At 41.0% G+C, this 27,363-nt stretch overlaps 1 protein-coding gene and 2 long non-coding RNA genes across 7 annotated transcripts in view; 1 reads left to right on the forward strand and 2 right to left on the reverse strand.

Annotated features, from left to right (window-relative positions):
* The window catches only part of dlg2 (discs, large homolog 2 (Drosophila)), a 389,583-nt gene that overhangs the window by 355,521 nt on the left and 6,699 nt on the right, over window positions 1–27,363 (forward strand). For 4 of the 5 annotated variants that reach the window (XM_029690593.1, XM_029690595.1, XM_029690594.1 and 1 more), the window contains 10 exons: window positions 1–157; window positions 4,849–4,951; window positions 6,073–6,117; window positions 12,145–12,259; window positions 12,348–12,524; window positions 16,895–16,967; window positions 19,432–19,528; window positions 21,785–21,835; window positions 22,271–22,372; window positions 25,359–25,531. In XM_029690593.1, the coding sequence (XP_029546453.1) occupies window positions 1–157; window positions 4,849–4,951; window positions 6,073–6,117; window positions 12,145–12,259; window positions 12,348–12,524; window positions 16,895–16,967; window positions 19,432–19,528; window positions 21,785–21,835; window positions 22,271–22,372; window positions 25,359–25,531 (1,093 nt within the window). Of the gene's footprint in view, window positions 158–4,848; window positions 4,952–6,072; window positions 6,118–12,144; window positions 12,260–12,347; window positions 12,525–16,894; window positions 16,968–19,431; window positions 19,529–20,084; window positions 20,131–21,784; window positions 21,836–22,270; window positions 22,373–25,358; window positions 25,532–27,363 lie in introns of all 5 variants that reach the window. The other variant, XM_029690597.1, reaches the window with a different exon arrangement.
* Window positions 43–26,541, reverse strand: LOC115148578 (uncharacterized). Its single transcript, XR_003866694.1, has 3 exons — window positions 26,295–26,541; window positions 25,875–26,020; window positions 43–130 (listed from the first exon to the last, which is right to left on the reverse strand). It is a non-coding gene; the product is annotated as an uncharacterized LOC115148578 (long non-coding RNA).
* On the reverse strand, window positions 19,650–20,984 carry LOC115148579 (uncharacterized). The gene is made up of 2 exons (XR_003866695.1): window positions 20,014–20,984; window positions 19,650–19,789 (listed from the first exon to the last, which is right to left on the reverse strand). It is a non-coding gene; the product is annotated as an uncharacterized LOC115148579 (long non-coding RNA).

Raw genomic sequence — 27,363 nt, forward strand, 5'->3', positions numbered from 1 at the left:
GGATCCCAGGAGGATGGTCCTCCACAAGGGCTCCACAGGCCTGGGATTCAACATCGTGGGTGGGGAGGACGGAGAGGGGATCTTTGTCTCCTTCATCCTGGCTGGAGGGCCCGCCGACCTCAGCGGAGAGCTGCGGAGGGGAGACCAGATCCTGTCGGTGAGTTTACCCCTACAGACGCACATAATGATATTTATACTGGTAATGTTTCTACATACACACACACACACACAGGTAAGCACATGTACTGTATTTGGCAGTGTACTACAAGGTTTGAGAATAAGATTATACTCCTGAGATGTCTCATTTTCAAGAATGTCCTGAGAAACAGTTACAGTACAAAGTAATGTACATGTTGACACACTTACAGTGCATTCGGAAAGTATTCAGACCCCTTGACTTTTTCCACATTTTGTTACGTTACAACCTTATTATAAATTTGATTAAATAGTTTTTTTCCCTCATCAATCTACACACAATACCCTTTAATGACAAACCAAAACAGGTTTTTAGACATTTTTGCAAATTCGAAAAACTTAAATATAATATTTACATAAGTATTCAGACCCTTTACTCAGTACTTTGTTGAAGCACCTTTGGCAGTGTTTACATCCTTGAGTCTTCTTGGGTATGACGCTACAAGTTTGGCACACCTGTATTTGGGGAGTTTCCCATTCTTCTATGCAAACCCTCTCAAGCTCTGTCAGGTTGGATGGGGAGTGTCACTGCACAGCTATTTTCAGGTCTCTCCAGAGATGTTTGATCTGGTCCCGAAGCCACTCATGCGTTGTCTTGGATGTGTGCTTAGGGTCGTTGTCCTGTTGGAAGGTGAACCTTCACCCCAGTCTGAGGTCCTGAGCGCTCTGGATCAGGTTTTCATCAAGTATCTCTCTGTATTTTGCCCCATTCAGCTTTCCTTCAATCCTGACTAGTCTCCCAGTCCCTGCTGCTGAAAAAACATCCCCACAGCATGATGCTGCCACAACCATGCTTCACCGTAGGGATGGTGCCAGGTTTCCACCAGACATGATATTTGGCATTCAGGCCAAAGAGTTAAATCTTGGTTTTATCAGACCAGAGAATCTTGGTTCTTATGGTCTGAGAGTCCTTTAGGTGCCTTTTGGCAAACTCCAAGTGGGCTGTCATGTGCCTTTTACTGAGAAGAGGCTTCCGTCTGGCCACTCTACCAAAAAGGCCTGATTGGTGGAGTGCTGCAGAGATGGTTGTCCTTCTGGAAGGTTCTCCCGTCTCCACAGAGGAACTCTAGAGCTGTGTCAGAGTGACCATCGGGTTCTTGGTCACCTCCCTGACCAAGGCCCTTCTCCCCCAATTTCTCAGTTTGGCCGGGTGGCCAGCTCTAGGAAGAGTCTTGGTGGTTCCAAACTTCTTCCATTTAAGAATGATGGAGGCTACTGTGTTCTTGGGGACCTTCAATCCTGTCTGGGAGCTCTACGGACAATTCCTTCAACCTCATGGCTTGGTTTTTGCTCTGACATCCACTGTCAACTGTGGGACCTTGTATAGACAGGTGTGTGCCTTTCCAAATCATGTCCAATCAATTGAATTTACCACAGGTGGACTCCAAGTTGTTGAAACATCTCAAGGATGATCAATGGAAGCAGGATGCACCTGAGCTCAATTTCGAGTCTCATAGCAAAGGGTCTGAATACTTACGTAAATAAGGTATCTTTTTTATTTTTAATACATTTGCAAAAAAAATGAAACCAGTTTTCGCTTTGTCATTAGCGGATATTGCTTGTAGATTGATGTGGGAATTTTCGAATAAGGCTGTATGTAACATAACAAAATGTGGAAAGACCGCCATAGTCCCTGTGCCCAAGAATGCAATGAATCATGGATCTTGGACATCTCGGAAGAGGCACTGTAAGTGTAACTATGCTGATGTAACACTTCATTATGTTTCACCGTGAAAACAGTTCTCATAGGCACACGAATCCAAAATAATGTTGGCCTATGCCATTGCAAAATCGAATGTTAACCTCTTCTAACACCTTATAGGCCTACTGTCATTAACGTTTAGCCTACTATTGAATGTGCACATGTGCAAAAATGTCCAATTGTGTGTAGATTGATGAGGAAAATGTTGTATTTAATCCATTTTAGAATAATAACGTAACAAAATGTAGAAAACATCAAGGGGTCTGAATACTTTCCGAAGGCACTGTATGTACAAACATACAGTATACACATGTGGGTGCAAACACATGCTGGCATTGTATACCTGTAGCCTTTGAGGCTATAAATGAACAACATGTTGACCAACAATTCCAATGTTTGTCTCATTCCTCATACGTATTTAAAAATATATATATTATCATTATTTATTTATTTTACCTTGATCATTTCACTATCTTCGGATTATATACACTGATTGTACAAAACATTAGGAACATATGTTCTTTCCATGACTGACTGACCAGGGGAATCTAGGTGAAGCTATGATCCTTTATTAATGTCACTTGTTAAATCCACTTCAGTCAGTGTAGATGAAGGGGAGGAGACAGGTTGAAGAAGGATTCTTCAGCCTTGAGACAATTGAGACATGGATTGTGTATGTGTGCCATTCAGAGGGTGAATGGGCAGGACTAAAGAGAATTGCATTTGAATGGGGTATGGTTATAGGTGCCAGGTGCACCGGTTTGAGAGTGTCAAGAACTGCAACGCTGCTGGGGTTTTCACACTCAACAGTTTCCTGTGTGTATCAAGAATGGTCCAACACCCAAATGATATCCAGTCAACTTGACACAACTGTGGGAAACATTGGAGTCAACATGTGCCAGCATCCCTGTGGAAACGGTTTCAACACCTTGTAGATTCCATGCCCTGACGAATTGAGGCTGTTCTGAGGGCAAAAGGAGTTGCAACTACATTTTAGGAAGGTCTTCCTAATGTTTTGAAAAACCCAACAGCGTTGCAGTTCTTGACACCCTTTTTTGAAAGAAATATTTTTTCACAAATGCAGTGTACTGGGCCTTTACTAGTATTAGCGGACTGACATAGACGTCAGCAGCTCGAAAAAATAAAAGAATTCAGCATCTCAGCTTTGCTCTTGCAAGAATCAATAGTTGGAATTGTAACAGTGTTGCCCTGTCCCTTTCTCTGCAATTGTCATTCGAATAGAATCCAGATAGAACAAAACCCTGTCCTCAAAAAATGTACATCACAAGGTGCAAAGTTATGGGCAAAGACACAAAACATCCACATCATATTTTATATTTTTCTTGGTCAAAAAACAACCACTTTTTGTGCAGTATTAATTTGCCATTCTTACAAACCTCTTAATGTAAATGTACATTACTGTATTGTACATAGGCTGGTCATCTAGGTTTGTACCTGTAGACTTACCATCACCATGAAGAAAAACAAGACACAATATGGTAATTGAGTACATTGAGACATAAAGTGGTTTGTGACGATGTGGCTCAGTTGGTAGAGCATGGTGATGCAATGCTATGGTTATGGGTTCAATTCCCACGGGGGACCAGTACGAAATAGGTTGCATTTGCAAAGTATTTCAAGACTGTAAAATATATGTAAGGCAAGTATTTTTTATATTCCACAAGTAATATCAGATTCACTTGTTTTGTACAGATAATTATCTGACTCAAGTTACAAATGCTGGTAAACACTCAAATACATTTATACTGAACAAAAATATAAATGCAACATGCAACAATTTCAAAGATTTTACTGTTACACCTCACATAAGGAAATCAGTCAATTTATATCAATTCATTATACCCTAATCTATGGATTTAACATGACTGAGAATACAGATAACTTTAAAAAAAATAGGGACGTGCATCAGAAAATGTGACCAATATTTGCCTCATGCAGCTTGACACATCTCCTTCACATAGAGTTGATCAGGCTGTTGATTGTGGCCTGTGGAAAGTTGTCCCACTCCTCTTAAGTGGTTGTGCGAAGTTTCTGGATATTGGCGGAAACTGGAACACATTGTTGTAAACATCGATCCAGAGCATCCCGAACATGCTCAATGGGTGACATGTCTGGTGAGTATGCAGGCCATGGAAGAACTGGGCCATTTTTAGCTTCCAGGAATTGTGTACAGATCCTTGCGACATGGGGCTGTGCATTGTCATACTGAAACATGAGGTGATAGCGGCGGATGAATGGCTCGACAATGGGCCTCAGGATCTCATCACGGTATCGCTGTGCATTAAAATTGCTATTGATAAAATGCAATTGTGTTCATTTTCCGTAGCTTATGCCTGCCCATACCATAACCCCACTGCCACCATGGGCACTGGGTTCACAACATTGACATCTGCAAACTGCTCACCCACACGACGCAATACACTGGTCTACGGTTGTGAGGCCGGTTGGACGTACTGCCAAATTCTCAAAAATGAAGTTGGAGGCAGGTTATAGTAGAGAAATGAAAATCAAACTCTGGCAACAGCTCTGGTGGACATTCCTGCAGTCAGCATGCCAATTGAACGCTCCCTCAAAACTTGAGACACCCTACAATAGCCTTTCTGACGCCCCTGCCCTGGCAACTTGATCAGAGTAGGCAGTTAAGGTGCATTTCAGCTCTGGCCTGATTTACATGTCTAAGAATAACTTGTTCTCTCTTTCTCTCAGGCAAGTAGTCTTTCCCTCCCACTTCCCCAGTCTCTTCACGTCACACTGTCAGACAGGCATTGAGTAGTAAGCACACACACACACACACACACACACACACAGGGGTTGAGATTAATGTGTTGAGAGGGAAGGAGGGAGGGACCTGTTTGACTTGTTATTTTTTGTTTGCAGTTGTACAAAGTGGAAAAATGTATGTACAGATCAATGTGTCTTTGTCAATGCAGGTTAATGGCATCGACCTACGCGGGGCCACCCACGAGCAAGCGGCTGCAGCGCTAAAGGGGGCGGGCCAAACGGTCACCATCATTGCCCAGTACCGTCCCGAGGGTGAGTATCGGCTGTAACGGTCAATCACTGAGCTTCATGATCAAGGCGAAAGGCACGTGACAACACACACTCTAGAACAGTGGTCGCCATCCAGTCAATTGCAATCGACTGGTCGATCTTAAGGCATTCCTAGTCGATCAGCAAACTTTTCTGTTGAATAGCCAACGATAAAGCAGTGCACTCCCGTTTATTAAATTCCTCTCATGCCATTAGCGATAGGTACACTTGATTAACAAGACCAACTCAGTGGCCTTGTTCCCGCTCTGAGATTGGAAGGTTGGAAGTTCGATCCCAGGCCGAGTCATACCAAATACTGTAAAAATTAGACCCAATGCATCTCAGCTTGGCACTCCGCATTAAGGAGATAGATTGTGGGTAAGGCCCTGCGATAGACTTGTGTCCTGTCCAGGGGTGTACTTGTACATCAAGCTGCCTCAAGCTACAGAAACAGAAACTTGCTCCTCTGAGCCGTTCCATCTCACACAAGCCAAGGCTACTTCCACTTGATTAACTTGCCTGGAACACCGGGTAGGCGAAGTGGTCCCATTTTGAAAAATGTCATTGGTCTGAATGTGCAAATTCAGCTACCTGGGTGGTGAGAGGCGGACCCTCTGTTGCTCTCTCCCTCCATTCGCTGAGAGACTGACCTTCAGATGCAGGCACTGCGAGTCCAGTGAAATCAAATAAAAAAATGTTTCACTACCCAACCCTCATTAATACAGCACTGCTTTTAATGTTGCATTGGCTCAGAAAAAGGGAATTTCACACTGGGTTGCTTTGATTGGTGTGCCAAGACATGCCATATTGGATTAAAGTCAGCAATTGCATTTGGCGATACTTCAGGGGATGACTGCAGTAACAGTGAGTCATGGGCCTGGACTTTCAGAATCACTGTGTAAAGGTGCATTCTGGGAAGATTGTAATGTTCTGAATTGGTTTGTCCGAAGATTATCCTCAGAAACAGTAAAGGGTATGAAGTTTGAGACTGTTTTGACACTGGGGATGTAAGTGCCTGCTTGAATCATGTGGTTGAGATTTGACCAAAAACAGGCTGGCACACAGGACTCCCTGCTGACGATCACTCCCCAAACTGACGACTGCTCTCTTTTCTCACCCGTCAGAACTTGCTTTGTGCTCCCCGCGCCGGGCCCCTTCGCCAGCACCAGGTTTGTGCCATGTGATCAGCGCCCAGGGTCAAAGTTGAGCAATCTGGCCCCAGTGGCAGCTCTGAACATGGACGTTCCTCACGGGGGGCTTGGGGGGGAGGATCACTGGAGTGTGGCCAGTCACGGGCAGTCCACTTACCCCTGCTCATTCACAGGCTAACTCCTTGTATCAGACAGCCCCTCCTCCCCCTTTTTGTCCCTCATCTTCCCATCTTGCAAGATCTTACCTCACCCCCTCTCCTACACACCCACACACACCAACACATACAGTACACATACTGCAGATCGGGGTGGGCAGTATCCGGTGCCCAATAATGATACAATTATTATTTTGGATAAACAACTTCAGTCTACACCTGAATGTCTAAAATCATAGAGAAATTCTAAATCCTGATGTGGCCCTCGAGACAAAAATATTTCCCACCCCTGAAGTAATTCTGAATAACAATACTAACTCACATTTGCTCATAGAAATGTATTTACTTGTTGCCTTCACTAGCAAACTGAACTGTCTGCCAATATAATTGGTGACAATCAAATTAAAGACTGTCAGTTCTGTTTTCCATATGATTTTGGCAATAGCAGGTCAAAGAAGAAACGTGGGAGTATTTGACAGCAATCCTTTCATTTTAGCCTATATTGTGGTGACGGTACATAACTGCTTGAATACAATCATCAAGCTTTGCAATTGCTTCCACATTATGGCAGGTCACCTTCACTGCAGGAAATGTAAAGGAAATACCAGTACAGTGCCATAAAATAAATTGCTGCTGAGTAATTGTGTATCTGAGAGTTTTTGGCAGTGTATCAAACCTCTCCACTTAGTGAAGATTTAACTGAAAGTTGAAATGCCGCTTTTGATAATTCAGAACCGCCTAACTAATAAACCAAGATGCAAGATGAATCGCTGGATATGCAAGTGTAAACAGAACCTCAAATCCCAATTCACACTTTACAACATTTGAATCCTTCCTTCCACCACTACTTTACCCTTCCACAGCCTGCGGTGAACACTGTATTTCGTATTTCACTCTGCATGCACAGATGCATACCTCATTTCCATTCACCCCCCTCCTATATGGCTGTGACCGAATTATTATATTATGTCCTGGGTCATTATTGAATTTGTGTCCCTTGCCTTTGCAGCAATGAAAAACACGACAAATAGTTTCACATCATACATGTTTTCTGTATTATTTTGTTTATGTTGAGCTGTTTATAAATGATAAATAATAAAACATAATATATAAAGTTCTTTATGCAAAGTTTAGAGCAGGCAAATCGGCTTGTCCCATTAATGATGAGTTGAGTTGTAGCGACATGTTTTGGGGATTTAGAGCTCTAACGATTATTTTAAAGTATTTAATATATTGTATAAAAACAAAGGTTGTGTCTCCTTTAGTTTCTTTGTAATGCACCAACTCTAGTAAATATAGAGACGAGAATTCAGTCACAGCCTGTCTTTCAGGTCTTGATACTATACCCCAGCTCACAGCCCTAAACCAATGCCCGCTGTGCTTTTCTCCTGGTGTAAGACATGATCTCACATCATCCATCAACACATTCTATTCCATCCATCCACACATCCTTTTCTCACTGAATGCAGTTTCCTTTTTGCATTTTCTTCCCACCAAAAATGTCACTCTTCTTCCTAAATTGTGCTTGATAATGGCCAGATGTTCTAAACCTTTGTTCGAAGAGAGATTTTTATTTATCTATTTAAGGCCAACATTTAATTGCCTGTTTAATTCTTCATTTATTTATGCTTTATTGGGGGGGTTTATTCCTTCTAAAAATAACAGACCAACATTGCATTGGTGCAAAAGCTTAGTATATGGCTAACGGAGAAAAAGTCATCATGATTCATGACACATTCAAGTACATGCAGAGAGGAAAAACTTTAGGTAGCACATACCATTAATGTTTTTTTTTTAAATATATGTTAATACATTCTTTAAAAAATACATTTTTCTGATTGCTAAGTTTCATATCCAAATTATCCCAAAGTGTCTAAAATTGATTGTGTAGCTCAATAAAGTTATAAAAATATTATTTGCTCATAAAACACAACAACAAAACAATCAAAAATCACGGATATTCACTTGCATTGTGAATAGCATACGGACACACATCATAAGCCATGGAAAAAATGTTACAGAATTACAGAAATTCTGCTATGAAACTGCACACCACTGAAAGCATGGGTAAGGGTAAGGAAACCAATACAGTGCATTCGGAAAGTATTCGAATCCCTTCCCCTTTTCCACATTTTGTTATGTTACACACTTATTCTGAAATTGATTAAATTAATGTTTTTCCTCATCAATCTACATACAATACCCCATAATGACAAAGTGAAGGCAGGTTTTTCAAAATGTTAGCAAATGTATAAAAATAAAAAAAGCAGATACCTTATTTACATAAGTATTCAGACCCTTTGCTATGATACTTTAAATTGAGCTCCGGTGCATCCTGTTTCCATTGATCATCCTTGATGTTTCTACAACTTGATTGGAGTCCACCTGTGGTAAATTCAATTGATTGGACATGATTTGGAAAGGCACACACCTGCCGATATAAGGTCCTACAGTTGACAGTGCATGTCAGAGCAAAAACCAAGCTATCCAAGACAGGATTTTGTCGAGGCACAGATCTGGGGAAGGGTACCAAAACATTGAAGGTCCCCAAGAACACAGTGGCCTCCACCATTCTTAAATGGAAGAAGTTTGGAACCACCAAGACTCTTCCTAGAGCTGGCCGCCCGGCCAAACTGAGCAATCAAGGGAAAAGGGCCTTGATCAGGGAGGGGACCAACAACCTGATGGTCACTCTGATAGAGCTCCAGAGTTCCTCTGTGGAGATGGGAGAACCTTCCAGAAGGACAACCATCTCTGCACCAATCAGGCCTTTATGGTAGGAGTGGCCAGACGGAAGCAACTCCTCAGTAAGGCACATGAGTTTGCACCTCAAGGAAGTTTGTCAAAAGGCACCTAAGGACTCTCAGACCATGAGAAACAAGATTCTCAGGTCTGATGAAACCAAGGTTGAACTCTTTGGCCTGAATGCCAAGCGTGACATCTGGAGGAAACCTGGCACCATCCCTACGGGGAAGCATGGTGGTGGCAGCATCATGCTGTGGGGATGTTTTTCAGCGGCAGGGACTGGGAGACTAGTCAGGATAAAGGGAAAGATGAACAGAGCAAAGTACAGAGAGATCCTTGATGAAAACCTGCTCCAGAGCGCTCAGGACCTCAGACTGGGGCAAAGGTTCACTCTCCAACAGGACAACAATCCTAAGCACACAGCTAAGACAACGCAGGAGTGGCTTCGGGACAAGTTTGTCCTTGAGTGGCCCAGCCAGAGCCCGGACTTGAATCCAATCGAACATCTCTGGAGAGACCTGAAAATAGCTGTGCAGCGACGCTCCCCAGCCAACCTGACAGAGCTTGAGAGGACCTGCAGAGAAGAATGAGAGAAACTCCCCAAATACAGGTGTGCCAAGCTTGTAGCATCATACTCAAGAAGACTCGAGGCTGTAATCGCTACCACAGGTGCTTTAACTAAGTACTGAGTAAAGGGTCTGAATACTTAAGCAAATATTATTTTTTTAAACTTGTTTTTGCTTTGTCATTATGGGGTATTGTGTGTAGGTTCATGAGGGGAAAAAACGATGTAATACATTTTATAATAAGGGGTCTGAAAACTTTCCGAATGCACTGAAGCTGTATGACTGCTCAGGGTTGCAGATGCGTTGGTAGAGCATGGTGCTTTTATCGCCAGGCTGGTGGTTTTGATTCCTGGGACCACCCATACTTAAAACATATGCATGACTGTAAGTTGCTTTGGAGAAAAGGATCTGCTATATGGCATAATTATTATTATTATTATATTATAAGTGCCGCAAAACAAGATTAGACAAATCTCAAATTACAACGGTAGACTTGGCATCTTTGTCAAACTAAACAAAGATTAAGGAATGGCTCCTTCGACACTCAAAGGATTTTCTACAGATGACACGATTTTCCTCTGACACATTACAAGACCTGTATTAGAACCTCACATCTAGTTAGATCACTGATTATCTTTCTCTCTCTTTCTCTCTCTGCATCTGAGTATTGCAATGCCTGAATATGTCAACGCTAAGAACGGTCTTTCTGCTGGTTGTAATGTGCATCCTCATCTCTCTCATTGAAGGCATAGCCTGGGGGAAGCATATTACATGTGTCTGGGAAGAAATTGGCTTTAAGACTCGCGGATTCCCTATTTGGATGATTTGTTGTGTTTGTGTCCATGTATTTTGTATGGAACCTTACTGATGTGAACTGTTCCAGGAGATGTTTTATGTCCAATCTGAATAATGAACTCTCTCCGTCCAAACGTTAGTCTAATTGACTGGGTCATGCGCTCTCAGTCCTGCTTTAGCTGACTGCTATACCGAGGTATGTTGTGGGCTTTAGGCTGAAGTGAGTCTTTCTGCCTCATTAGCTGAATGGCTGCCCAGGGCTTCAGATACGACTTCTGCAGCAGTGTTTTATTACAAGGATAGTTCACCCAAATTATTATCTCACATATAATGACATATTTAGTTTCCTTACACTCAAATCAGTCTATGGACAAGAAGATACTTTTTGAGCTGGTTTACCTAGCCACGGCCACCAACCGCTGACTCACATCCAAATCATTTAAGTAACTTCAAAGCTACACAATCCCTTTCAGAGACGTTGTGATCATTTGGTCTGGTAGGGGGCTTTGAGCGTTTCTCCCAATGTCATCACAGTAGGTTTCATGAGATAGTATTAGCATTATGTTAGCATTTTGGGGTCAAAATGTAATTAAACCGCTGGCTTCAATGTTTATATATATATATTATATATATCTCATCCCCAAACTTTATATAGAGGTGGTGTCATGACAAGTTTCAAATTGATGGAACAAAGTGGCATGGAGTTCAATGGATTTCAATTTTTCTCTCTGCATTGTTGAAAAGGGCATCGTAAGTAAGTAATTCACTGTTAGTCTACACCTGTTTTACGAAGCATGTAACATTTAAATAAGATTTTAGGTTTTTGTGGATGTTTGGTTTGGATGGGAAGAAGCATGGGGCTTTGACTATCCTGAGAGCAACATTTTAGAGGACTATCTGAGCTTTCTGTACTGCATGTGCCCTTCAGATACTGTCTCTAACATTGTCTGCCTTTTGTACAATATGTCGAGAATGTCACCTTGCGTAGGGTGTGGTGGAGGGAGGGGGAATTTGCAGGGGGACTCTGAGCTCTAAACAGAGCATTCACTCAATAGGACAGTGTAAGGTGAAGTTTCCCAAGATGCTGATCTTGGGTCAGTTCTACATTTTTCCCATTACGGCTAGGATTGGGGGAGGATAAGTTGATCCTTCATCTGTACATAGGGGCTTTTTACCCCCTGAGCCAATAGGACTGCCATTATCGAACCTGTTCTCTGTCCAAAAGCGAGAGACAAATTCGACAAGGCAAATCACTGGGAATGCACTTCCTAAGCAACAGTAAAGGATCGTTAATATTGACCAAAGCATTTAAATGTTATGATAGGCATATTGACGTCTTCATTCAACTTATTACATTTAAGAATTTTTTTTTTTTTTGTAACTTTTGGACACATTTATATCGGGAAACAAAATCAGCCATTACAATATTTTTTTGCATAAAAATACATGCCAATATCAGTGATATTTTTACATAGTAATACTGTACATACATCAACCAATATAAAGCAGTTGAAAACATTGGTCGTGTCCATTGAAATGTAAGCATTTAAACAAATATAATATTTTTGTTTTTACTGACGCACACTAAACATCACAATAATCCTTTACGCATGCATCCCAAATGGCACCCTATTCCCTACATAGTGCACTACTTTTGACCGGGGCCAACCTAGGTTACTGTTCTGAACAGATTCCCCCGTTTTTTCCATTGCAGTGTAGGGCAGTATACATTGAGTGTAAAATGGAACGTTATTGTACTCCTGGGTGTTGTCTTTCCCTTGCAGAGTACGGGCGCTTCGAGGCCAAAATCCATGATCTGCGGGAACAGATGATGAACCACAGCATGAGCTCTGGGTCCGGATCCCTCCGAACCAATCAGAAACGCTCCCTTTACGTCAGGTGGGTCTCTTTTGGACTGTCATCCCGAATAGATAGCATTTACCGTAATAATGATATAATAGTATGTCTCCTTCTGTTACCATCACAGAGCACAGTTTGACTATGAGAAGGCCAAAGACAGTGGCCTCCCTAGCCAAGGCCTCAGCTTTAGATACGGGGACATCCTCCACGTCATCAACGCCTCAGACGATGAATGGTGGCAGGCCCGGAGGGTGACCCCCGATGGGGACAGCGAGGAGATGGGGGTCATCCCCAGCAAGAGGAGGTGAGTGTTGGATGTGCTAAACTAAACTGTAACGTGGTTGACCAAAAGGCTAACTTCTGATCCGGGGGGACAGTGGACTTTTTACGTCCCTACCTGTTCGCAAATTTGCTTGAGAGATGAAAAGAAAAAAACGTATGTTCCCGCAAAAAAAAATAACATTGGGTGTATCATTTTACTGCAAGAAATACTTTATTCTACACAAGCTATACTGAACAAAAATATAAACGCAACATGCAACAACTTCATAGATTTGACAAAGTTACAGTTAATATAAAGAAATCTGTGAATTGAAATAAATAAATTAGACCTTAATTGATGGATTTCACATGACTGGTAATACAGATATGCATCTGTTGGTCACAGATACCTTTTTTTTTTAAGTAGGGGCATGAAACAGAAAACCAGTATCTGGTGTGACCACCATTTGCCTCATGCAGCACGACACATCTCCTTTGCATAGTTTGTAGCGGTATTGTTAGAGAGGGGTAAAGAAAGCTTTTTGTTCGGGCGACTGGCAGGTATTAACCCTGCCGAAAGGAAAAGAGTAGGATAGATACCGCTACCAGACACATACATACATACACACACACACACACACACACACACACACACACACACACACCAGCAAAAGTGACTGGCTAGAGCAGGCCTGGGCAAAAGCCGACCCGGGGGCCATATGGCCCGTGGCCTGATTCAGTATGGCCCTCGGAATCATGCTCAGATCACATAAAGAATTTGCGATAGTAAAGTTTGGAAAAACGTATTTGTTATTCAAATGAAAAGCCCAACGAATACTCGCCTTTGTGTAATGATTTAACTACCACCGCATGTGGGACATTTATTTTGAAGGCACGTATATATAAACAACTACACGAGGACAGACAGTGACTGACAGGCTGACACACGTCACAGTTACAAATAGTAGCTAGCTAGAAATTGCGAAAAAATAGGAAATTTTCCAAAGAAAAGGAAAGTAGACAGTGAATGTAGGGTGTTCCAGCAAGAGTGGACATCGAAATATTTCTCAAATCTTATTTGTCACATACACATGATTAGCAGATGTTAATGCGAGTGTAGCGAAATGCTTTCTTTGTTGAGGTACCTGGGGAAAGCTGTGTGCTTAGTGTGGAAAGCGTCGCAGTCTTGAAAGACTACAACTTGTCCCGACACTTCCAGACGAAGCATGCAGAGAAATATAGGAATATGTATTCTGAGCAGGGGGCAAGAGCATCGAAAGAGTTGCTGCTTTTTTTTCAACTGAGAAAGCAAGGACTTTTCACGAAACGGCATTCAGCAAACGACGGAATTGCGAGAGCTAACGTTAGCTACAGTATGCACTGTCCCACAAAATTGCTAAACATAGCAAGCCATTCGCTGAGGGTGAATTCATTAAAGAATGTTTAATTGACTCTGCAGCAATACCTTGCCCCGACAAGAAAGAGCTGTTTGAAAATGTTCCCTGGCAAGACGAACAGACGACATGGCGTGTTGAGGACATCGCAGAGAATATGGAACAACAGTTGAACGACACGGTAAAGGATTTCACCTATTTCTCCTTGGCCCTGGATGAGAGCAGTGATCCACGTGACACGGCGCTGTTGTTGATATTCTTACGAGGCATAACCGCAGAGGAGCTGGCTTCAGTGTAGTCAGTGAAGAGCACAACCACAGGGAAATATTTATTGGAGGAGGTTATTAAGCGTGGGGCAAAGCTGGGACTGAGTTTTGAGAGGTTATCCAGTGTGTGACCACTGATCGGTGCCCAAACTTGACAGGAAAAAACATTGGCCTTTTGAAAGGAATACAAGATCAAGTAGCTGAGCTGAACCCAGATCAGAACATTCTTTTCCTGCGTTGCATTATTCATCAGGAGGTGCTCTGTAAATGTGATCTGAAAATGAGCCATGTTGTGGATACAGTCACTAAAGTGTTCAACTTCATGAGCAGAATCTTTAAACCACAGGCAGTTTGTCTCACTGTTGGAAGAGACAGAGTCTGGTCATGCAGATCTCCCCTACCACACAAACGTGAGATGGCTGAGTTTGGGGAAGGTGCTTAAAAGGGTGTGGGACCTGAAGTTGAGATTGCTGAGTTTTTGCAAATTAAAGGAAAATATGTGGATTTCCCTCAACTGCAAGATAGAGAATGGTGGGCAGTTGTTTTTTTTTCCTTCGCCGTGGACATCATGGCCCTCATGAATGAACTGAATTCCAAACTACAAGGGAAGGGCCTTTTTGCACATCAGATGTACAGTACAGCCTTGTCAAAGCCTTCAAAGGAAAATGACTCTTCCTGACCAGCCAAGTAGAAGCCAACAATCTCACCCACCTTCCGACATTACTAGTCTGTTCCCTATCAGATGACCAACGGGAGAAGTATACATCGCTGCTACGTGCTTTGAACATTGAGTTTTCTCGTCGTTTTGAGGATTTAAAAGTGTTGGAAAACGACATGCTGTTGGTTTCCTCTCCTTTCACCTTCAATGTGGATAACGCTCCCACTGACCTGCAACTTGAGCCTATCGATCTTCAGTCTGATGCTGTGATTGGAGAACTATTCAAAACAATGTCACTGACGAGGTTCTATGCATCTTTCGATGAACAAAACTTTCCAACGATTAGGAGTCATGCTCAGATGTTTGTACTGTTTGGGTCAACCTATGAATGTGAACAGACATTTTCAGGGATGAAATATAACAAGTCAAGGCACAGATCATCACTTACTGACTCTCAACCTCTCAGCAATCCTGCGCATAACGACATCAGAAACTATACCTGACTTCACTGCTCTAGTCAATGCCCATCAGAGACTTCACTCCTCACGCTGATTGAGTAGTTTAAATGTAATGTTGAGCTCTCTCTTTCTTGTGTTTTTGTGCATACCCGTTAACAAGAGTTCTGTCCGTGGTGCTGAATGCACAGTGTACTTTTCCCTCTGTGTAGTTCATTGCATGTTTAATAATGAAAATACCTACCAAAAGGAGAACATGGATGTGGTTTATTTCTGTGCATGTTAAACAAGTAAAATAAGTAGCATATCTGGACGTGATTTACAGTAAATATATCTGTCAACACAGTCATACACATGATGTATAATCCTGTAGTATGATTCTGGCCCGCGATGGCAAAAATATATTCTAATGTGGCACTCCATGGGAAATAATTGCCCATGCCTAGGGTGTAGCCTGTTTGCCAGATAGCCAGTGGAGAGAAAGGATAAGACACACCATCTAAACACACGTTACAGCACAGGGGTAACCCAACCAATAATACCTCATACAAGAATAATAGCAACGCAATTCAAAAGCAACATTCAACTCTCTGGCAACAGCTCTGGTGGACATTCTTGCAGTCAGCATGCCAACTGCACGCTCCCTCAAAACATGAGACATCTGTGGCATTGTATTGTGTGACAAAACTGCACATTTTAGAGTGGCCTTTCATTGTCCCCAGCACAAGGTGCACCTGTGTAATGATCATGAGGTTTAATCAGCTTCTTGATATGCCACACCTGTCAGGTGGATGTATTAGCTCGGCAAAGGAGAAACGCTCACTAACAGGGATGTAAACAAGTTTGTGCACAAAATTTGAGAGAAATAAGATTTTTTTGCTTATGGAACATTTCTGGGATCTTTTATTTCAGCTCATGAAACATGGGGCCAACACTTTACATGTTGCATTTATATTTTTGTTCAGTGTAGCTCTTTTATTAGCAAGCACAGCTGAGAAATGAACACAAGGCTGAACAGAGATATATATTGATATATGACTTGAGAGATTATATTGGCCTACAGTCTCCAGGCCTAAAGCATTCAGTTACCAGTCCATTTATCTAAAGTTCAAAGGTGTGATAGGTTCAGAAGCGCCTATGCGCAACGCGCTGCGTGTAGGGCCCCTGACCACGGGGATGGGGGGGTCTGTCGGATCTCAACTTACTGTTGAGATAGCATAGTAGAATAGACGACCTGAAATGTAGCACATCAGCAGCTTTCCTCTTGTCAGTTACTGACAGTCAATCAATTAGCCAATGTCAACTAACATTGTATAGATTGCTAGGTAAGTTAGTCTAGCCAGTTATCTAAACTTTGTTGTCATTATGTCCGTATTATTGACCGGGTAGGGAAGGCACGTGCCCAGGGGCCCTGACTTCCATATGAATATGGCGTAAGTCGTGGTGAAATGTGTAGAACTTCAGGGACTAAACTTTAAAACTGCAACATTTTCTCTCTGCCCCATGGGGGGGGGGGGGGGGGGGGGGGGCTTTTTGGTAGACTGAGTGAAGCCCCACAAAATGACAAGCAAATCAATTGCAGGAAAATCCACTCTAATATGATTATTTTTTTTTACATGTGTCTTTCCTTGCACTGGCAGGGTTGAGAGGAAAGAACGAGCACGTCTAAAGACAGTGAAGTTCAATGCCAAACCCGGAATCGATTCAAAAGCGGTAAGTGCTAAGATCTTATACTAAGGACTGGCAAGTCAACTTAACTTTTGAAGACATTTTCCAAAATGGAAATGCTTGTAAACCCACATATCAAATAAATTCCGTTAAGTAGAAAAAGTAGCCTATAAACTTAGTTTTTATTTGAATGAATGTGAAATTAATCAGATTACCTTCACATTAGGAGAGGTTGTGATAGTCTTATGGCCATCTATAGTATTAGCCTGAGGTCTCTCTGCCTGAGTGGAAAAGACATCAACATATCTCTACTGGCTGGCCCCTCTCCCTCACAGCTCTCCCTCACAGCCCTAACCCTAAATAAACATTTCACATTAGATAATTTGATTTGTTTTAATGAAGCATTAGAGGATATTCTTTTCATTTCATGAAACTCCCAGCCTTTGCAGAAGCAGAAGCCAAATTACCATACTTCGTACTCTTATTCCATTTTGGACATAACAGCAGGACATTCAGCCATGTTCATCAATGTTTTTGCCTACCTATGTTACAAGTAAAGAGAAGATTTTGGTTTTGTATTTGCTGCACTCTTATTTAAAAGGGTTCCAATAGGTTTTGGAGGGTTAGGCCATATAAATGTATTTAAATGTTTAACAGATGCCCCTCTTGTTTATTTTTCAAAAGTACAATAAAAAAAAAAGAAAGGTTGTACTGACAAATTGCAACTAAAATAATGTCCTCAAGCTTCCAGTAAGGAGATACACAACTTCCTCTTAGATTATGGCTGAACTTTGCCTCTTTTAGCCTCCCAAAGAGGCTAAAATCTCTTGATTTGGTCACTAGGTGTTGAACTAAGGACGATATAGTATTTGAACAAGAAGGTCCACTTTTGTATTTATTTTATTTGCTTGCGTGCCTCACTTTTAGAAAAAAAATATCTGTTTTACATTTGATTACATTTGTATGGCCTTAGGGTCTACCCAGAACCCTTTTCATCTGAATAAGCTTGTCTGTTGGGCAAGTATTCATGGCAATGCCATAACTAGCTCTGAATGTGTGTCTTGTAAAGCAGACTTTTGAAACATGAAATGGTCCCTGTATTTTGATGTGGCTCTGGGCCAAACTTTCAGCACTAATGGGCTAAGAAGCAGGATTTCTCCAGCAGTTGTGTCAATACAATAATTATTTTACAGTCTGTGACTTGCATAACTGATCAGGTTTAAATCCCTAAAGGGGTGAATACTTTTTGTAGGCTGTATGCATCGTTTACAGCATGTCCTTTTACAGCTATGATTAATAGCAATAGGACACTAAGTATGCGTCCCAAAAGACATCATATTCCATATATAGCGCACTACTTTTGACCAGAGCCCTATGTGTGTAATATCAGAAATAGTACATATTCTGAGCACACATTGCAGTAGTAGCATTGCTGTATCCTTCTCAATTGTAAATTAACACGATAATTAGTCTGTCACAGATGTTACCTACGTGAACAAATATGCCAGTATGTCGATCCTTATGATACCCCTGTGTAAGAACCACAACCACTGTGATACATGATACAGCTTACTACTCTCACTACTTGATACAATTCTCAACTGTTATGCACACCTTAATCCACCCATTGGACACGCTTATTTCCAGCTGACAGTTAGAGCCAAACGTATCAAACACATGCAGTTCAGGCTGCTATTGAACCAGTTGCGGTGGTCATTGCAAAGATTATACCTTTTTAGAATGGATTCACGAAGTACATGTCTGCAAACGAGTATCCGCCGCAGATAAACACTACAACTGCTATTCCTTCAGTCTCCTCCACGCTGCTTCCCAAGCTTCTGAAACGGCGCTACTCACAACTTCTCTCCTAGAACTCCCAACCGCCATGGCATGGGATCTCATCCCTCCACCTCCCGAAGTTCTAACCTGCATGATTGTTGGGACAGTCATTTGTGTCACAGCCATGTTCCTTATTTCATAGCATGATCCTGGTAACGTGTTTTCTGCATGGCATACCACATATCAGCATTTATGTGTGTTTTCAACCTGTTCTGTTGTTTTTGTTTTATTTTCAAGTGTTTTGAGAGCGTTTCGGGTGCAATTATGGCACATGAAGTAAATGATGGCAGATATTGCTGTGTAATTCTTCTCTATCACAAACTGAGTCATTTTGACAGTGTTATTGTCAAACCGCATCTTTGTTATTGCAATTAGAATTTGTAAAACAATGAGAGTTTTGTAAAATGTCTTGATTAATTTATTGAATATTTTCTGTGCAAAATCAACAACATTCAAAAAGGATTAGGCCATTATAATTCAACCCTGCTTTGAGGGATGAATCTGCTAGTGTAGCGTCAGTACTGTAATGTCAGACATGTGTAACATTTTTGGTGACCACGCCATCAATTCTTCATGTCCCACATATTGCAGCTAGTTGGTTTGTCAGCATGAATGTGGCAACAATTAGAGCTCCCTGTTTGCCCCACCCCATGCTTTCTTTCCTCCACAGTCATTCAATGACAAGCGTAAAAAGAACCTCATCTTTACACGAAAGTTCCCATTCTACAAGAACGAGCTGGGTGAGCAGGATGGCAGTGATTCCGAACGTAAGTACTGTAGGCTCGAACATACTCACACATACAGGAACACTGACACAGGTACATATAGGTGATACATCGGTGCGTTGTCGACGTGTGCAGGGCCCTCTCCTATCTTTTTTTTTCTCTCTCTTTTGGCTCTGGTGGAGTGATGGCATCTGGGAGCTCAAGTCAGGATCTGCCTTTGTCAAGCACTGAGCAGTCACCAGTGGTTCCTCAAAACTTCCCCCAGGGCTCATCTATCATGTTCCCCCCCTTATCTGATATGACCTAAAAAAATAAAATAAAACTTATTTTTAATTACAGCATGTGAGTTTTACTGAAAGGGGTGATATAAGAGAACTGAAACTGTACTGGTGCTGAGCTAGTTAGGACCGGTTTAGGCTGGTCGTCTGGTGTCTGCACAGTGTCTGAACTGAGACAGATGATCTGAGCTGGACTAACCAATCTTGCCTTTCAGGATTTCACCGTTTCACCTCTTTAATGCCACTTACCTCTTCCTTCCTCCTTTCCGGCTATCCTTGCCTTCTCTCCTTGTCTTTGCTCTCTTGGGACGGCCATGTAGGACATCCCAGGAATAGGTGATGACGGGTATGGGACAAAGACGCTGAGTAAGTTGGTTTAGGAATGGTCCTGTCTGCTCAGTCAAACAAAACTCCCATCCCCCCCAACACATTTCCCTTTTGAGTTTGGGCTTGTTTCCTCCCTCTTTGTTTTTTCGCTACCTTATTAACTCTTTTTGATAGCCTGTTTGCATGCTGCAGTATCACGACTCACTTTGGGACCTGATTGTCTTGATTTCTGTCACCTCCCAACATTAAGATTGTTTGCATGACACAAAAAAAGACGGAAACAAAGTGTTTAAGTCCGTAAATAAATGTACTTTTTTTTATTCAACTATTCTGTTTATAGTAAATCTCTCTCTTCTAGAACAGACAGGTGTTATCTGTTTGGATATACACTGGTCATCTGAATGGGATCAGCTCTTTTTAGACTGGCATGCTAAGGGGTTCTTACTGTCAATGCTATGTATATTTGTGCTTTTTAATTATCTCACTTATAGTACATTTTGAATGTTTCTCCATGGAATGAGTTTGACACCTTGCCTTGTTGAATCCCACGAAAAGAAAGGTGTTCTTGTCTCCCATTTATTTTTCTGTCACAACTTTTTTTTTACTGCGACAATAATGGACACCCACCTGTGTAACATTTGCTTTCTCCTCTTATTTTTATATAACTATTATATATTATTATTGATGTTATGTTGAGTCCAAATCCCGGGACCAGAGTACAAATAGATGCAGAACAAAATCATGTTAGTACTGTCTTGAGTTTCATATGAAATAAATAAAAAAGCAACAATTATGTGAAGTAGATTATAAAAAGTGTCAATTACAGTAAAACTATGGCTAGTATGGGGGGAATTTTGATGTGGCTGTGTTTTGTGCATACTAACCAATTAACTTAACATGCCGTCTCAAAGAAGCACCAACTGTGAGCTGCCAGATAACAGTTCATATAGGTTTTATAGGTGTTATGCTGAGGCCTTCAAACTGAAGCAAGGCACTTGGTGTGCTATTGTAGAAGGTTCAATTAATCGTGGCAAAGAGTTTTTTTTTTTAGGTTTGAGACAAGCGCACAATGTGTTCATCCTCCTGCGAGCTATAGTCGTGACCTAAATTAAATTAGGCCTATATTGACAGTCTTTTGACTAAAGAAACTGATTTGATGTCATATTATTTAAGTGAATGAACAAGTAATGCAATGAAGTGACCAATATATCACCATAGTCATAACTTGACTGATGGTCAAGGGTTCCTTTTTGAGGTCCATATGACAGTCCCTACCAGCTGTAGTTTGATTATCCACTCAGTACACTCATTTGTGGCCACAGCTCTAAATCAAAACGCATCCACTGGTTATAATTTCAGACGAGAGAAAAGAACCTCCGAGTTTCTTTGTTGTAAAATGTATACTTGAAAAGCCTGTTTGCATAGTGCAACAGAGTCACAATTTACTTCAAAAGCATTATAAACTCTCTCAATCCCTATTTTTAGTATGGCGAAGTCACAATTTACACCAAGAGTGTTTTCATTGCAAGTATCTAATCACTACTTTACTCATCCAGATTGACATTTCTCCTGTCGTGAGACACTTGATCGTGAGAATAAGCATGAACATGTATGTCATGTTTGTTTTAGTAACCGTTTTCTGTTTCATAGTAACTATTTTAGTAACTGTTTTCTTATTGTTTCGTGTCACCAGGGAGTCAAGAGGACATGATTCTCTCTTATGAGCCTGTCATTCGACATGAGAGTGAGTACTCCAATCTTTCACCAAAGCGGTCCTTGTTAATGCCTCAGCACTTTTTCAATCAGTGAAACATTAGCCACTTACACATTGTCAGGCTATATCCATGCGAGCCAATGTGTAGTAGTGCCACAAGGTTTTAAAATCCAGATATAAAACAATTGATGACTTCCTGTTAACTCCTGCAGGAAGATTCAGGCAAGATTCAACAAGTTCTTCCATACTAGTTATTTACAGGAAGTAATCACTTGTTGAGTCTCTAGACATCAAACCCGTTCTGGCGCTAGCATGCATTGTCTTGCTCGGATATAGCTTGACAATGGGTGAGCGGCTATTGTAGTAAAATTGCACGCCCACAATTACTGCAGAGAGTAACGCTAGGGGGACAGTTGTAGCCTCAAACGTCTGTAAATTAGTCAATCGACACATTTTATCTTTCAGTTAATTACGCCAGACCCGTCATAATCCTTGGACCAATGAAGGACAGAATCAATGACGACCTGATATCAGAATACCCTGACAAATTTGGCTCCTGCGTGCCACGTAAGTACCTGTACATTCGCAAGGAAACCAGGGGCCTTAGGTATCAAGCTTCTCGGAGTAGGAGCGCTGATTTTTAGGATCAGTTTTGCCTCTTAGATCAAAATGGATAAGATTTCATGGACAGAGAGGACCTGATCCTAGAGCAGCACTCCTACTCTGAGATGCTTGATACATATGGACCCAGGAGTCAGTCTTCCACGCTGTCTTAGGGTAGAGACAGTTGCTGCATCAAAAATGAATTGTGTGATCCTGTGGCCTTGTGATTAGCTCTCCCTGTAAACAGTAGATACCACCGTTGCCCTTATAAATTCCACTGTGCTGCCAATACACCATTGTGCTAGTGGTTTATATCCATCTCCTTCATTTGTTATGTCATTATAGTGTTTGATTCATTATTTTTCCTAATTTCTCATCAAAAGGCATTTTATTTTTTCAGCTTACATGTTTTTTGGGGTTCTTTGTTTTGTATATTACATACTTGGTTAAATTATCCAGAGATGATTTCTTGATGACAATAGTCATGTAGGATCTTATTATTCCCTTCTATTCACATGTGCAATTTAATTGAACCATTAAAGGGGAAGTTCAGGGTTTTAGAACTTGATGTTAAATGGTTCCTCACACTGAATGTAGTCTATGGGCCAGGAAACACTGTAATCCATGGTTAGGCTTTTTTTTTAAACAGTTACTACGAACTTTTTTTTCTCACAATCCAACAGAAGCTATGGGAACACATTTGGATATAGTTTTACGGACAACAGGATTTGGTGTTTTGGTAGTTTTTTGTTTAAAAGCTTTGACTGTTGTAGACCAGTATGAAAGATAGTGAGGCCATACTACTAAGTTCAAAGGTTCGTGGACGGTAGTGTTTCTGGCTTAAAGGAGCATTTTACTCTAAAAAACATTTTTCACACATTTCTCGTCTGTACACAATTAATGTGGTCTCACAATCCAATTATTTTGCACATACAAGCCTCATGGTTGTCTTAATAGCGGGCCTGTGAAAAGTTTTGGACTTTTTGGAACTATGTAATGAAAGTGATCATGAAAGTCCCAAAAATGCAAGTTATCTAAATTGGACTAAACTAAATTTGAGTATTTAATACTAATTGTATTTTTCACATCACTGTGTACTTGATGTCATATTTTTTGTTTTCATTTTGTTTGTTTTCATTTACTTATCTTTCTATTTTTAAAACCAAATGAAGCAGCTAACAGTTCAGGGCAACGAGGTAAGTAAGCCACTTAGTTGCTGGTATACAGAATATACGTAGTGTAACTAAGTTGTTGGTAAAGTCAATGTAGTGAAAGGTGGTAGTAGAATAGGTTCCACTCTGTTGTAAATATTTGATTCAAAATGTGCTTATGTAGAAGTATTGATATTTAAAAATCAAAAAATGCCTCTCTATACACAGTTACCAGTAGATCTACAGATTCACCGTGGGGAATGTGTAGATTTCTGTTCTCACTGGTAAATCTATATATTCCCTGGAAAAACCTACACATTTTTTAACCAATGTGACAGAGAATCTACAGATTTCCCTATTCTACACATTTACCTTAACACATATACCAAAAATTCAGATTGAACAAAAAGCACATTTAGGGCTTGATTCAATCCCTATCGCGGAAGTTCAGCGCTCTAGGGCAATTTAAAGTGTAAAGGTTATTTCCGATTGAGCCGACATACGCAGCGTTTACCGTGAATGTCGTCTCTGCGAACGCGCGATCATTGCCTTTAAATTTCAATTGTGTTATTGCGCTGAACTTCCGCGATACGGATTGAATCGAGCCCTTAGAGTATCATAACACTTACACTGGGTTTACATTGTATCACACTGAAAACCCTACACCCTCTAGATTTCAGCGTAGGTGTACTAGTTATAATGGGTTCAAAACGATCATGTTATTATGAAAAATGTTCTTCTAACAGTGCCCAATGAATTAGTTTGTTTACACACACAAACAGGCAGTTGTGTTTGTGTAGCTACACTGTGCCTGCCTTTTGTAACTATATTGTAAATAAAAAGGTATTAGAGCCACTTATTGTAAAGTGGGACCATACTAACAAATGACATTAAAGCTAGAATCCTTAGTTGCTACAGCCATTTGTGGACTTATAAATTAAATATCAATACTCATTGATTCTTGAAGAATATAACTTATAAATGGCTCATGTGCTTAGTTTAACTGTCGTACCTCATCAGACCCCCTTAATATAAACATATTTCACTGCAATGTTTGTAAAACGATGTAAATGTAAACAAATCCTATATAGCCTCAAAACATGCTTAAAACAATATTTTTTTATTTCATGGATGGTCAGTCTTTGCATCCATAGCTCTGTCTGTGAATTTGAGAGGGGTTACATTTCTCCAGGCCCGTCCCTTAGCTTTCTACCAAAACCGAGGCGGGGGACCGCTTTATTGTTTCAATTAAGGACCCTATATTTAAATGTTGTCTTGCGAACAACTTTTTTTCCCCTGATTGTTTAAAGACCTTGATTTCAAAGTGGTTGAATAAAGTTTGTCTTTTTCTAACAAATAGATTGATAAAAATAAAACATTTGAAAGGTCGCGGTTTCGACTAGGTGAAATATCTGTCGATGTTCCCTTAAGCAAGGCACTTAACCCCAATTGCTCCGGTAAGTGGCTCTGGATAAGAGCGTCTGCTAAATGACAAAATGTATACAAAAAATTGTCATCTGATGGACAGCTGTAGATGTCGTCTGATTTTGAGACACATCGCCCTATAATTTGGGATTAAATATGTCCTTGACGTTTATCTAGGATCATATTGAATTTGTTTCAAGGACACAATGACACTTAAGTTGTTAAACCAATCACTCTAAACACTGCCCCCTCTTTAACTCCCTCTTCAACAATAATTTGCACATTCAGTTAAACAATTTCCTCCTTTTACATTGTACTTTCTGTATTTGAATTCACTTTCTTTTACCTCTTTGCCTCCTCCTCTTGTACCAAAGATACCACTCGATCAAGGAGAGACTACGAGGTCGATGGGCGGGACTACCATTTTGTAATGTCCAGAGAGCAGATGGAGCAGGACATTCAAGAGCACAAGTTCATTGAGGCGGGCCAATACAACGACAATCTGTATGGAACCAGTGTTCAGTCGGTCAAATATGTGGCTGAGAGGGTAAGTGTCAATGTCGTAGCAATTGAGATATATTTAGGATAGATAGATATATTCGACAGGCAGAAAATGAATGTTGACAGACGGCGGTACACAAACCCAATGTTGACTACGTGTTAGCAGTTCCCATTATATAACCTCACACATTTAGCCCTATGCTAACCTAACCAGCTGGCAGTGATTATTTCCTGTAACAAATTCCGCATCAGCCTATCAAAGATCCTAAACTTTTTATACACAAACCAATAGCATTTCTTGAAATAGGTCAACTGGAGAGGTATATTTAAACCTCCAAATTCAAGGGCTGCATTTCAAACACCTAAAAGACACACTCTCCTCCACTTACCCTCGCCTTATGTCCCTGGGGGAATCCCCGCGGCCATATTTCCCGTCGGTCCAAACGATTAGCCAAGCAAGGGAAGTTGACAACGTAATCCCCTTGGACCGTGTTTGTGATCAGGTTTGCGAGTACAACTTTGTTCACTCCGGGGCCTGAAACACCACATAATTCAATTCGCGATGATTGTACGTCCGCTAAGAAAAGTCTGCCAAAACTTAAAACCTACATCAATATGGAGAAGTCAACATACAAGTGTAAGTAAAAACAAATGTAAATAAGTTAGAAATTGTGGTACTAATGCACATGACGCCCCAAACACGGATCGTAAAAGTCATGATGTTTTTGTTTAGTTAGCTTTTGGAAACGTTAGCTAGCGCATACAACTTTCCCTGACATCACACTTATACATTGTAATTTTCGATTTACCTGATATCGTCGGATGGCTAGCATTCAATGTCTGCAGATGCGTTGTCTTCCAGCCAAGATATGAAATGCAGTCATAATTGACTGTATCGCTTATAAACCACACACAACAGCTACCGGTGGTTCCATGATGACTGAGAACACAACCGTTGGACAAACAAGTGTCACATTTCCGGGAAAGGGCAGTCCATTTAAAATGAATTTATTCCCCTCTCATCATACGCCATGATACGTCAGAAGAAGTGTTCCCAAAATTTGAGGGCTGAGGGGAGAGGATGTGTCTTTTACGTGTTTGGAATGCAGCCAAGGTTTACCTTTGTTCCCCTCACTTGGTCTGTCTCAAGTGTAGAGTGGCAACATTGCATGATCATTGCATCCTTGACTAGGCGACTAGACAAGGCTAGTTTTCGCAGATATAACAAAATCCCACATTTTTGCTATTCCGTTTCACATCCACCCATGTACTTTCACAGAGAAAATATGAAGGAGGTCTGTACACAAGTTTTATCATACATTGTAAAAAAAAAAAGTCGAAGAGCCTCATGGACTTGTCAAATAGCTGTCAGGTACGTTAACTATCATTGCTTTCCTGGTGGCAAACACCACTAAAGCGAGTTACTTGTAAACAACAGTGTTCATTAACCGTGGGTTCGAGCCCCCCTCGCTTCAAGCATTTTTGATAAGGGAAACACTGTTCACTGCTGGTCCACACATATGGGACAAAGTGGATGAATATAATAATGCATATAAAACGTTGTACATTTTAGTGTAGGCCTACACGCCTATGTAATATATCCTATACTATAGTAGCGACGATTATGTATGTAGCAGTGGCAGTAGCCTATGTGTAGGTTTGCATTTTTACGTTGAATTCATGGATTTCACGAGAGGGTTCCAGGAGTGATTAATTTCTATTTCTGTAGGCCTATAGCCAATCTCGCACATTGTCGAAGTGAATTGAAGTGTATTATACAAAGTCCCATATGCAGTAGTAGGTTATAGCATAAGGAGGACACAATCTGATGTGAATGAATGTAGGCTATATTGTTGATCGGAGTTCCTATAGTACAGA

This window comes from Salmo trutta, chromosome 15 (assembly GCF_901001165.1).
Source record: "Salmo trutta chromosome 15, fSalTru1.1, whole genome shotgun sequence".
Lineage (NCBI taxonomy): Eukaryota > Metazoa > Chordata > Actinopteri > Salmoniformes > Salmonidae > Salmo > Salmo trutta.